We start from the raw sequence: 13,743 nt of genomic DNA, 5'->3' as shown, positions 1-13,743 counted from the left end.
ACTGTATCGTGATACAAGGAGGCAGTATCGTGATACGCCCTTTCAAAGTTGTATTACCCATTACTCAAGAAAACAACCTTATGATTTGATGTGATAGTGTTTCCAAACTTCAGTGGAGATACATTTCAGAAATCATGGGGTGTATCGAACCGTAGGTCACAAATCGTGATATGAACCGAATCGTGAGTTGAGTGTATCGCTACAGCCCTAGTGGTTATTGTTCTGGATACAATATAGACCCACAATAAGAGTCGGGAGGGGGATCGGAGTAGATCACTCTTTGATTCTTGCTTGCTTGTTTGTTTGTAAGTGTCAGTGGTAGTTCTGGTCTACTTATTTCTGAGAGGACAGAGTGTGTTGCTTACAGTTGGCTGGCTTGCCTGCCCCAGGGGTAGACACAGTCTAGTGGGAACGTGGGCAAGTGTGTCTGCGGACATCGACCCTGTGTATGACATTACAGTGACATTCAGAGACCACGTCTTTTTCATGCCCCTGAGCCCAATCTTCTGGTACATTGCTGAAGCATAAAAGTGAATGTGGTAAGACATGTTGTTTTCCTGTGTCTTTTTTTGCTCTGCATGTAATACAACTCTAGGTAATTCAAATACAATGTGGAGCTGTAAGATCTCTGAAATGTGAAAAGAGGATATTGACTGACATATAGCATTGTAAACAGGCACAGGAATCAATCTCTTGAGGAGAGGTAGGTACCGTTGTTTAAAGACATACTCCCAGCATAACCACATCTCCAATAAGAGACACTAAAACACAGGAAGTATAATATCTTGTTTGGCCATTGATTGGCACTTATTATAAACACACGGCTGTCAACTGTTGTTATTGTAACAAATAAACTGCGAAACGTGCTTGCTTCCGGGAACCCGAGCAATTTATTATTTACCGTACATGTATATTTTGGTCTACGTGGATGACTTCATCATCTACGGTACAATGACCACTTCCAGGTCCTTTCATGTCAGCAGAGCAGTGTTTTACACCCCCGCCTGCACGCCACTCTTCCACGCGGCTCCAACTCCAATCAGGACTGATGAGGGATCATTACTGTGCTTGCCAGGCACAACAGACCAGACAGACACCTCAAGAGAAAGCCTTAGCGTATGTCGGGTAATGAGACCCCTTCACTACGGTGCTGTGTCTGTGTCTTCCAGCCCAAGAAGATGATGGTGGTCTTTTACCACAGGGTGTAAAAGAACACTATCACAACACGTACTATACAGCGTGTAGTAAACACCCAACAGGTGTCTGTCAGTGCGTGTGTGTGATTTTAACACAACTGGTATTTAAAGGCATGTACGTATACATCGCCTATTAGCCTTCAATTCTGAGAAGTAGAAGTCGTGACGTGTACACCTTTTCCCTGTATGAGATAGTGATGGAGGTTGTAAAGAATGAAAGGCTCATGATTAAGATGTGTAATAATTGTGAATATTCTGTGCATTTTTTCCTTTTGGAGACAACATATATTTTCTTAGAACCCCATCAATTCCTGCATGAACAAAACGATCATGAACACAGATGAAAATCAATTTTAATTTAATGGTCAAGCCTAATGGATAAAACCCACTCAAGGGTACAGACGCATAAACACACGCACACACAAACGACATAATTAAGACCAGCAAATTACTTAGCATTCGGAAAGTCGTGCGATTTCTCTACTGACATTTGCATAGACATGATGGGGTCTGCGCTCCCATTTCCGTATCATGGGACTCGGTATCAGTATCGACTTCATGCTAGCTCAGCTAGTGTGGCCTATGGGCATTTTTATAATTTACATCACCTTCTTTTCTAATCAATTTCTCATAATATGAAAGGAGCAACATGGTGCTGGTTGGTGCGAGACGTGCAAACAACCACTCTGCACTCCCTTGTGTCCTTCTCTCCCTCTCTGCTCATGAGGTCACATACAAGTACAATGAGAGCTCACATGATATAGATACTGCTCACAGAAAATAATGGGAACAGCAAAACAACACAAAAGAACTCAGAGTCAATCACACTTCTGTGAAACCAGACTGTAAAAGCGCATTCCATTATGTGATTAATAAAGATGTTCAACTGAAACATTCAACCAACTGATTTTTAAAATGTAGTATTTATTTTAGAGTTCCTTTCATTTTGTGAGCAGTATAGTGAACGTCTTGCTTTTTAGGGGGAAACACTTCTGACTCATTCCCAGAGAAAAACACCATAAGAGCAGGTGTATAAGAGACACAATGCTGGTAAATTGGGAGTCTTGACTATTGTGAGTCGAGGGGAATTGGGCACATGAAACGCCTACCACCATTGCTGATTTTGGGATTCTTTCCTTCTCTTCGTGTTTAATCAGCTTAGGATGGGCCGTGTTTTCATATTTCCAAAAAAGATTTGAACTGAAACTGTCAAATTCTGTACAGCTCCTACCGTCAGCATTCAATGCTCTTTGCCGATTTTGGCACATAGAGAAGATGCATGAATCAACACATTTTTTTGTAACAAAAAAGTACCTTGCAGTAAAAAAATATAGACACGTCAGTGCCACATAACACAAAATATTTGGTCCACTATAATCAGAGAGACTGGATAAGATTTATAATTATACTCTTTATCTTAGGATCTCTGCTATAACCATCCCTGCAAAATACTCAATTTCCTCTTATGAGATGACTCCAACCCCCCCCCCCAAAAAAAAAAAAAAAAAAAAAAGCACATAACATTTTTTCAATACATTGTTTTCGTTTCCCTACTCTATTTGCTGCGTTTGGCCTCTGTCTGGTCCGCATCCTCTGTGGTGGTAGTGGTGGTGGAGGTGGAGGTAGTGGAGGCATCGCCTGCCTCTTGGGACTGTGTGCTGAGGGACCGGAGGGTCTGCACCTTCTGGAGACGATCCTCAAGCTCGGTCTGGCAGGCCTGCACCAGGGCGGCCGTCCTGTCCGCGTCCAAGCCTAGCACCTGCTGCATAGAGCTGGCCCCATGGCTCACCACCATCTGAGGGAGGGAGGGAGAGGAACAAAGAATTACACACACACAGGAAGGCTCACAAGGCACATGTCTTTCCATTCAGCCGATTTCTGTTGAGATTGGGTGGATTGTTTTGTTGAGCAGGTAAAACAGTAGGGGGCTTCATAGCTTTAAAGCTAGCAAGAACCAACTTCTGATCGTAAAGAATGGTCTCAAAGGTTTCAGTAAGTCTCATTCCTTCAACACCAACAGTGACGATGTGCCCAACTGTTGCTGCTGTAATCTTTGAAGACCAACAGCACCACACTGTGGCAGCACCAACACAGTACATGCCAACTTCAACCGCAATTTTTTGTTCATTGCCATGGGACACTTTCCTAAACCCCAAGACAAAATGCATTCAACATGTATTGGCTTGCAAATATGTATACATGTATGGGCATATAAAGTATATCGTGCATATACCATATATGGACAACTATGATATTTACAACACGACTGTAGTCCAACAGCACTCAGTAATGACAGCTGGCAAATAGTGTCATTATTTTCTAGACACATAAAAAAGAGGACATGAACAAGCTACAGATATGTAGATGAACATAAGTAGGCTAAACTTCATGAAAAGAATGGTCGTCGCACACTCAGAACTTCATGCAGTTACATTTAATAAGACCAACGTTTCGGCTTACGCCTTTATCAGGGTCAAGATGGAACGTTGGTCTTATTAAATGTAACGGCATGAAGTTCTGAGTGTGCGACGACCATTGTTTTCATAAAGCTTAGCCTGCTATTGTCCGCGTACGCACCTCACACGATGTGCGTTTACTAAAACTGAAGAAAGGATGAACATAAGTTAAAAAAAACAACAACAGCTGCTCAAAGTTAGTGCATTCAGGTTACTGTTTGAAGTGTGTGTGAGTGAAGATTAGTTCGTTTTGTTTGGTGTATTGTTTCCAATTATAAGGAGTAATGTTCCCACTTGCCTGTAGTTCCTGATTGGATAGCCTTGTCTCTGGGCTCGTTTTGCCCTTTAAGACCATCAGAGTCCTGGAGCAAAACCCTGAGTGTGGATCCACCTCCAGCCCGTCGGTCTCATCCATATCTATCGAATCAGCTGACAAGATGGAGGAAAGTAAAGGAGAGTTCAGATGCATAGCAGGGGTCCATGGGGACTTTAGGACTGCTCGGAACACTTAATACTAATTGGCCTCGGTTACATGGGACGTTTAATTCTGCATTAACTCAATTTAATTCTTAATAAAAACTTAATTCCGCTTTGAAAACAACATGTAAACACTTAACAATTCTTTACTTAATGAAAGTACAATGTAAACCCAATGGAACTATTTAATTCTGAATGATTAATTCTCAATTAAAACCATGTTAACGTAGCCAGTATGTGTCAGAAGAGTTTAGATACCAGTATCTTCTTGAGCTTGATATAATTAGCAAGCTCAAAAAGGAGTCCAGTTGCTTAAAACTAAACTCTTTTATAACTTGACCTGGGTGAATGAGAATCTTCTTCACGGACACATAGATATTTGGCTCTTCAATAGTAAAATTGCCTTTGCGGATGTATGACCAGCAAAAATAAGTAACCCCCTGGAGGTCAAGCACCACAGTGACGCCAGTGCCACCCAGTGGCTGACATCAGTATGTTCACTATGAGGCCCGTGCAAATTACACTGACAGGTATTAATGGGTGTCAGCTCACATTTCATGCCACTTCCACTCTGGACAGACAATAGAACTCAACTGGGCCTTGTTTGCCAGTACAAATGACCTGAATTGGGCTGATACAAGTTCTCCTACATACTCAATGGCACATTGTAAAACAACAGGAACTGATTCTGTCTTTTTTGTTTTTAAGAAGAAGCCGCAGCAGCCGTTGCCGAATACTTAGGGACTTGGTTTTGGAACTGGAAGCTTGTAGATTCAAACCTCATGCCATCCAAGCAAGGCGCCTAACCCTTCGTTGCTCCACGGACTGTTACCAATACTCTGTATCCAAATAACTATGAACTTACTTTGACTATTAACACATTTTTGGATAAAATCATCAGCTACTTTATACCAAAGAAGAAGAAAAAAAAGATAAACAGACAACCTTCAACCAGCTGACTGGCCGCCTGCTGCTCTCCCTGCACGGTCTTGAGGTAAAGCTGCAGCAACTCTTTGGACTGCCTGCTCTCCTCACGCCGGTCCAGCACGCTCTGCAGTGTGTCCTGCAGAGCCTGAGCCTTCTTCTGGGGGAAGCCCAGGGCTGGGGCCAGCTGGTCACATGGCACATCCACCAGCATCTGTGTAGTAGAGTCACAATCAATCAACACAGATGAAGTGCTTATGAGAATCACATGATACCGCTGCAGCTGCTGCTAAGTATGTGCATAGATATGCTGCATGCCATGCTTCCATAAAATAACAATGCTCAGTTTTGTTGCTGGGAGGAGGCAGCCTATTTACAGATATGATGCAGAGTGCAAAAGAACACCCTGGCTAGAGAACAGTCAGTTATTCTATTTAAGTGACAAAGACCCCATATGCGACAAAGACCCCATATGCGAAAAAGACCCCATATGCGAAAAAGACCCCTATGAGACCAAAAACGTATGACCCTAATATGGCCAAAGAAAGACACTCTGGCTAGTGAGCAGTCAGTTATTGTAACACAGTGGTATAGCCTTAGATACTAAATGGGTCTGTAGAAACCTCTGGTAAAAGTGTGGCAGGTACATTCACCTGGAGCTCTGCATCCGACAGCTGAATGATGCTAGCGAGGTCCTGCTTCAGCTGGGCAGCCAAACTCTGCCAGGAGTCGGTTCCACTGAACATTCCATCCACGTCATCCGACTCCAGAAGAATGGACTCTCTACTTAACCAAGCGGTTCCACCATCGACTGCAAGTACAGAGGGAACATTCATACAGGAGTGAGTGCTTTTCTTTTTTAAAAATATTTTTTTTTATTTGACAGGACAGGACAGTAGAAGAGGTGGACAGGAAGCGAATTGGGAGAGACGGGGAGGGATCAGCAAAGGACCCGGGCCAGGAATCGAAAGCAGGTCAGCCGCATGGCAGGCGAGTGCCCTACCGGTTGGCCACGGCAGGGCCAGGAGTGAGTGCTTTTCAAGTAGCACTTGAAAGGCTGTTTGATAAACCATATGATTTGTTTGTAAAGTGGTAATACATTAATATGTCACATGCCTGAGAGGACAAAAGAAAGAAAGAAAGAAAGCAAGAAAGAAAGAAAGAGAGAGAGAGAGAGCGCAATCCCAGATGAAGTGATTACTGACTGATACTGACACCTTCATGCAATTTAATGCTACTTCATTTGAAAATTGTCAGAACTTGCTGGCTTACTTCTCTTTGTGGGGCCCCAGGCCTCTTTATCATGCAACAGCATGAACTTAGTGTTGGCGGGCAAGCACAGGAAATAGGAATCATCTGCCACAATGGTGCCATCGTCCTCAAGCACCACAGACACTGCCGTCTCTGGTGGAAATCCCAAAGATTCCCCTCCTGGTGGGTGGAATGAGAGGGGAGTCAAAAGGTGTAGTAGGGCAGAAACAACAACATGACACAGACGTCATCACACATTGTCTCCGCACTGGAATGTGGAGGTGCCTGCCTCCCTGACACAGGGGTCATAAGGACCTGCATCTGTTTGTGGATGATAGTGTGTCAGAAGATAACGCTGATAACGTTTGCTCTCAGTCCTGTTTTAGTGTCTATCTCACTTCGCACTGATATTACACAAGTTGAAATTTGATGTTTTACTTGTGGAAGACGTGTATGATGAAATATTCTACACAAAAAAGTGCTTCGTCACGCCCTGGAGCACTATTGTAGGAATGAGCAGCTCAGAACAAACAGCACTCTTGCTTCATCTGGGCAAGCCAGAGCATGATCTGATGGATTCCCCAACCTGGATTTCAGAATTCCACTCCACATGGCGTCGTCTACATGTGACACCAGCCGGTGCTTTCACGAATGTGGCAAAAAAATGTATCAAGTCCTCAGTCACAAATAGTAACATATTCTTGGTCTACTACAGTCGGGAACAATGATCTAGCTACTTGGAAACAGTTCTTCTCAGGAGGAGGATAAATTTGCCATAGACCTATAGCAATTATTAACAACAGTCAAAGGATACACGTATGTCTTTTGAGAGACCTATTTCGTTGCACATCGATAACAATGTTTAACCTTATTCACCAGAATCACTCCCATAGGAACTTAGCTTACCTTTCTCTTTCAGTTGATGCAAAGAAGACACCACAACTCCGAAAGACTTTTGACGGCTGAAGTTACATACTTTACACGCTTTTAAGTCTGCCATTGCTCTTCTCGACTATAATTCCTCTACGGCCTATTTCCAATAAAAGATGGTTATCCAAAAAATGAGTTATTTTTCCATACTTGTAGCTCCTGGATCGTTTTCTTCGGTATGTTCTGACAGGCTGCAACTAGACTCCTGGGAAATGGAGTGAGAAAGGTAGGTATTCCAGCATGGAATAAGCTCCGTCCAGCGAATGTGAGGTATATTTGTAAAAGTTATAATAGAAACAGAAAGGGATACCCAACAATGCTGCTGTCAACAGTCAGGCGCAACTTCCTGGTCTGTGTACATGCTGATTGTGATCTACTAGTTAGACTGCCAGGCCAGTGTAGTCGATCACCTATTATGTCTGGTTAGCTTGCTAGCTAGCAGCAGGCTGAAGAAGATGGCATCATCTGAGCAACCTGAACACCAAATACAGGTATTCTGCGACGTTTCGTGACATTGAGTGTGGTTAGAGGTACTTTTGCGAAAGTCCCATGCAGTCGCGGTGCCGTCGTTAGATTGCCTAAGCGCAGTCTTTATTGTTTTGACGTTTTGAAAAAGTTTTAGCCTCTGCTAACGTCCGACATTGACAGGTGCAGCAGGCCAGACATAATAGTTGAGAATAACTTATTGACATGGCATTGTTTTATATTCTACTGTTTCTGGCACCTGGCGTACTATTTCAAAACACAGCTCATTTTGATCCACACAGCACTGTGAAGACTAACGTTGCTCAGAAAGCTACTTGCAAAGAATAGTTTGCTAGCTTGCATTCAGGATCTTCGAGCTAACACACCAGGCTCTGCAAAACGTGTTGTGTTGTCATCCCTCAAAGCATTAGCTCAGGCCCTAAATGCAACTGTGCTTGTAAACAATGTCTGTGGACATAGCATAAACTAAGTTTCATGTGAAGTTCTTGATGTGTTGGTGGAGTTTGACACTTAAACATAATGTAAACATTACTTGGACTGTGACCTGAACTAGACAAATATTCAAGGACTGTTTTGAGTGTCAAATTTCCTCACTGCACGCTGCAATGCAATAGCAACGAACATCAAGAAATCAGTGTTGGCTTCTGAAATAATGTGCATGTTTTGTTTCGTGAATATAATTTCTGTATTTACGTTGTACTATGAGCTCGCTGTTGCAACAGTTGTCTTTGATGTCTGTTCAGCTCTGTGCGGGAACACAGTAACGTACAGTTACGCAATGGTATGACCCGGTGGTAGTGTACTGGCTCAAGAACCAGTGTCATCTTTCTGGGCTCAGTTCACGTTGGGTACACAACTAAGCACATCAGACATTACATTACATTACACTAAGATGACGTTTTTTAAAATCCCAAGCGATTTACAGTTTTTTTATTAGTGCAAGGGTTAACAGTCCCTGGAGCAGTGTGGGGTTAGTCACCTTGCTCAAGTGCACCCAGCCAGGGAGTGGAAGGGTGGGATTCGAACCAGCAACACTCTGATCTAAATTCCTGTAGCCAGTAACCAGTAACCACTATGCCACAGTAGGCATGTGACTACTGACTCTGTTACGATTTTACAACACTATTTCTTTCACATTGCAGTGTAGGGCCTATGCCAAATGTCTTGGTGATGGAGTTCAGTCATTTTATATAGGCATAGAATTACTGTAAAAAACAGACTTTAATGTGCATAAAATGTAATGCAGTGTTTAAATGGTCATACGTGTTAACTTAAAAGGGCCTATTATTAAAATATGAATTATATAATTAAGATATAATTTTAATTTTCTCTTGACAGTTTTTGTACTTATTTTTGGGATGAGATGAAGTGAATAAAAATCAATGCTGTTGACGAATTGTCAACTTGGTTGCATGGTGTATTTTTTAATAAGAATTTGACCTTTTATTGGGGTTGCCCAACCCAAACCAGAACAAGATGGTGAATAAACTTAAGCATTGTAGGCTACCAGCTAAAAGTCGTGGTCCTTTGCTGATAGGTGACAAGAAGTGGGTAATCCATTCGAAATTAAGACCAGCATACTGTACAAATATTGCAATTTGAAACACGTTTTCTTGCTTATTTCTAGGATAGTATAATCCCAGTGCTGAGTACTTTGTATGATTCATTTTCTGGATCCCTATGGAAAATCTATCAATGTGTCATTTTTTTTCCATGTTTATGCTACTAGACTTGAACACATTTTCTCCACTGTATAATGAATAAGAGACTGCTAGTAAAGTAAACTCCATCCAGATTATTTTTCCTTATGTGTTTGCTTGGCCTGTATTACAACTCATTTCAACTTTTAAGTCACACATTATCTCTGGAATGACTGAAGAACCAAACACCATCATTTCAGGTGTTATTCATGACATTGCAGGTTAGGATTGGATAAGATATTGGCCATTCTGAAATGTAGTTTTTTTCTATATTCAACTCCAAATATTTTATATATTATAATTCATACATATAAGCTTAACTGTTGTGTTCCATGTTGTTTGTGTAATTTGTAGAGCCAGAAAAGAGCTGTCAAACAACATCGAACCATGTAAATGTGACCTACATTGACTGACATAATCATGGATGAATGTATAGTGCCCTACCCTCTTAATTAAAATATCCTTAATATTAGTGCCAGATTGATAACCCTCTCGAAAATGAGATGTTCATCTCGAGGAGCTATCGTCTACAAATTCCATGCAGTTCTTGGGTTTTACCTTGCCACTGAAAAGGCACTCTAAATTGCATTAAAATCGGGCCCCAATGTGTTTGATGTCATGTGAAATGACCCTTGTGTAGTAAGGCTGTAATGATATTGTATCGAATTGAGAAATCGTGGTACGCAGAGCCTCAATACTGTATCGTGATACAAGAAGGCAGTATCATGATACCACCCTTTCAAAGTTCTATTACCTTTCAGTCCAGAAGACAACCACATGATATGATGTAATGTTGCTTACAGGCTTCAAATCAATATCCTTATTATTTTTAAACTTTTTTACATTATTAGTAGCCTCTTGTAACCTATTCTACCTATAAACGATCATCAAAAAGATGCATTTAAAAATCGTCAGGTGTATCGAACCGTGGTAAAAAATCGTGATACCAATCGAATAATAGTCTCGTTCGTGATGAAGCAGTGCTGCTTTTGCTAGGCAGCGAGCATGTGCACTTTGCCAGTTTGATGGATTCTGGTTAATCCATCAAACTGGCAAAGTGCACATGCTCGCTGCCTAGCAAAAGCAGCACTGCTTCGTCACGAACGAGCCTATTGAGTTGTGTATCGTTACAGCTCTATTGTGTAGTGTAGTCACCTGTCAGTGAAATCAAACTGCAGACCTATTTATGTTCTACTCTATTAATCCTCTGCTCTAATAATATGGTTTGAAACCTGCTTCCCAAACACTGACTTAGTTTACTGAATATGGTTATGTAGAAGGGTTCAAGTCCAGGACAGTTGTCATCAAGAGGGGAACAAATTACAGATTGGTGAAGTCAGCTGTCTGAAAAGCAATGGGTCTCACCAAATGATCTTCCTGTTAATTATTTAGCAGCATTGCTGAAGGATTCTGTTTTTAGTTGTTGGTTTGACACCCGTCTTGTGTTTCAACGTGTGTCACCCCAATGGAAATGGTTTGCCTGGGTTCTTGCAACCCAAGTGGATGTGCTCTCAACATGAGAGTTTGTTCTGTGCCACAGAGCCTGGCTTGGGGACGGAGGAATAGCCTTTCATGTTTGCGGTTGTGTAGCTTATCCCGTTGCGATTTCAGCAGCGGTGGGGGTAGAGATGTCAGTATCACGACTTCAAATCTGAACAAAATGCTGAAACCAAAGAAACCCTCCCGAAACTTAAGCTAATTAAACACACACGTGCACACACACACACACACACAGATATGCACTTGCTTAAAAATGCTATTCTCAGATTTTCTTTTTTTTCTTGCTGACAGATGTAGGCCTATGAAACCAAATATGTGCTTATTACCTGACTGGGGGTGAATCAAATACAAAAAAGTAAGAAATAGGCCTAGTCACCCTGTACCAACAGAGCCTGTCAAGGTCGAGCAGAATAAGCAAGCGTGTGTTGTGAAACGTGAGGAGAGAGAGAGAGCAAGAGAGAGCGAGCGAGAGCGAGAGAGAGAGAGAGAGAGAGAGAGAGAGAGAGAGAGAGAGAGAGAGAGAGAGAGAGAGAGAGAGAGAGAGAGAGAGAGAGAGAGAGAGAGAGAGAGAGAGAGAGAGAGAGAGAGAGAGAAGGTTGAAAGCGACGGGGGTGTGTGAGTTTGTGGTGGAGGGAGCCGTGGTGGGAGAGGGCATGCGGGCCCAGCAGGCAGGGAAAGCGAAGGGATGGGAAGGGAAGTTGTAAAACGGCATTAAAGCGAGGCATATTCAATTCACCTGGTATTATCCGTCTTCAGGCTTTATCTGAAATGTCTGCGGCCTGTGTTGTGGCGACGTCCAGTGGGTTACCATATTCAATTAAGCCTCTCAGGCAGACATGGCGCACGCTGAACGGAAGCATCGCACAAATTACCCCTGTGCTATTTTCCCTGGTAATAATGTTAGGATGTCATGTGTTCAGATTTGCCCCAGCAGGTGGCTGTGTACCCTTGACTGCCATTTAGGACACACTTTGCCTCCCCCTCCTCCCCTGAGGCTCTCTGTATGTTTGCCAAGAACACGCAGCCTTGTGTTTTTTTGTGAAACGTGGTTGATTATAGTCGATTCTGTCCCAGTTGGCTCCAATTTGATATAAAATGTATAAAGTAAATGGGAAACTGAAATTACAGCTTTTTTAAAGCATTTGTGTGTTTCCAAACCATGGTTCATGGTGTAGCACTGTGTTTGTGCCAGTAGATGGCACTCTAATGCAAGCTTCTGCTTTTTCAGAATGGCTCGCCGGTCAGGGAGGATGCCCCATCCCCATCGCGGGAAGCGCTGGTAAGGTCTTTCCTTCCTTCATTTGCTCTATGGCACTTTTATTCTACACGTTTATAAGAGTTGGAGCTGCAGGCTTCACCCAAATGGATTCTGGTCTTCTTTTGAAGTGCTGACCAAAGTAAACAAAGGTAGCCTTTAACTGAAAAATAAGATGAATGGTTGCACCATGCATAAACAACATTTATTCTGCTACTACACAGACATGTTTTGGGGTTTTGCTTTTTTTGTCTTTACATTTATTTTGCACCCTTGCTCTGGATGCATTGGATAATGTGAAGAGGGGTTATGCAAACCTAAAATATTTAAGTAAAAGATAGTTTGAAAGCTTTTTTGTCAACAATTTTGTTTTTTGTGTCTTTAGTATGTATGCTTGTTGTTCTTTTGAACATAAATATGCGTTGAAAATAGATCATATTTACACATGTAATGTATGTTATCATTTTTTCTTATCCTTTGTTATCTAAATCATCAGAGAGGAGTTGTGGGCCAGGGTTAGATGCGTGCCAACTCTGGGCACTGTGTAAAATAATATTTACTTTAAAAGTCAATGGTACATTGATAAAATGACAGTATCAAGTGTTTGCATCGGTAAGAAGATAGGACCAGTCTAGCGTAAGTCCATAGATGGTTTTGTGTGTCTGAAGATTGAATACGTCACGTTTCTTCCCCACTCCCTCTCACAATCCTTAACTAAAACCGAAGCTTGCGATTTCCTAATTTAAAGACAACACCCCTAATGGCTCTTTGCTTTTTTACATTGTGCTGATGGTTGTTGATGACATCTTTGTCATCTTGGGGTAATTAACTGTGCTATTGTTCCCTGTGTCAATGTAATTTCACGCCGTGTGTCATGTCTAACGGTGGTTAAAGCTGGCTCCTTAGTGGCGTAAAAAAATGTAGATTATTAAGCCTCCTACTGTCTGTGGACAGGCCCAGAACTCTCCTCCTCCTTTCCTTTCCTTTTCTCTTCTCTTCTCTTCTCTTCTTTTTTCTTCCTTCTTTTCTCTATTTGATGAGCTGCTCTTTCCCCAGTTAAGTGGATTATTACATTGCGGGATAATTCATGTCACAAGACATTATTTGGAGGAGGTGAATAATTGAAATTTGTGTCTGAAAGGATTTTATCTGGATGAGAGGAAGGGGACCGGTGGCGGAGGCGGCGGGGTTTGGTTTGAAGGAAGGGAGATGTGGGGGCTTGTGTGTGTGTGTGTGTGTGCGCGTGTGTGCGCGTGTGTGCGTGTGTGTGCATGTGTTTGTGCGTGCGTGCGTGCGTGCGTGCGCATGAGTGCATGCATAGCGTGTGACAGGCAAGGGACACCAGTCATGTTAACAGGTTCTGACTCACCTTCCGCATGCTCACTGCTTAGGCAGGCAGTGGATGTCTATGGCCGCTCCTGGGTGGTGGTGGCAAGGCTGAGGGAGCCAGATCCAGAGCCAGGCTGGGTAGGCATTAGGCAGGCAGGCAGCCACAGCCCAGCACCTCCTCTACCCAAACGCCACCAGGCTCAGACCTTCCAAAGCTCCAGCCATTAGAGATCCCATCC

General features: G+C 42.5%; 2 protein-coding genes across 4 annotated transcripts in view; one reads left to right on the top strand and one right to left on the bottom strand.

Annotated features, from left to right (window-relative positions):
• Positions 1-1,527: 1,527 nt before the first annotated feature.
• On the bottom strand, positions 1,528-7,577 carry dffa (DNA fragmentation factor, alpha polypeptide). The gene is made up of 6 exons (XM_063207632.1): positions 7,211-7,577; positions 6,326-6,484; positions 5,707-5,864; positions 5,075-5,267; positions 3,951-4,081; positions 1,528-2,991 (listed from the first exon to the last, which is right to left on the bottom strand). The coding sequence occupies exons 1-6, from the start codon at positions 7,302-7,304 to the stop codon at positions 2,752-2,754; spliced, it is 975 nt and encodes a 324-aa protein (XP_063063702.1). The 5' UTR covers positions 7,305-7,577; the 3' UTR covers positions 1,528-2,751.
• A 64-nt stretch (positions 7,578-7,641) lies between these two features.
• The window catches only part of pex14 (peroxisomal biogenesis factor 14), an 87,607-nt gene continuing 81,505 nt past the window's right edge, over positions 7,642-13,743 (top strand). For all 3 annotated transcript variants that reach the window (XM_063208908.1, XM_063208909.1, XM_063208907.1), the window contains exons 1-2: positions 7,642-7,725; positions 12,149-12,199. In XM_063208908.1, the coding sequence (XP_063064978.1) occupies positions 7,690-7,725; positions 12,149-12,199 (87 nt within the window). In that variant the 5' untranslated portion in view covers positions 7,642-7,689. The remainder of the gene's footprint in view (positions 7,726-12,148; positions 12,200-13,743) is intronic.

The sequence above is a fragment of the Engraulis encrasicolus genome, chromosome 10, assembly GCF_034702125.1.
Source record: "Engraulis encrasicolus isolate BLACKSEA-1 chromosome 10, IST_EnEncr_1.0, whole genome shotgun sequence".
In the NCBI taxonomy this organism is placed as follows: Eukaryota; Metazoa; Chordata; class Actinopteri; order Clupeiformes; family Engraulidae; genus Engraulis; species Engraulis encrasicolus.
This window is presented reverse-complemented; position numbering and strand designations above follow the sequence as displayed.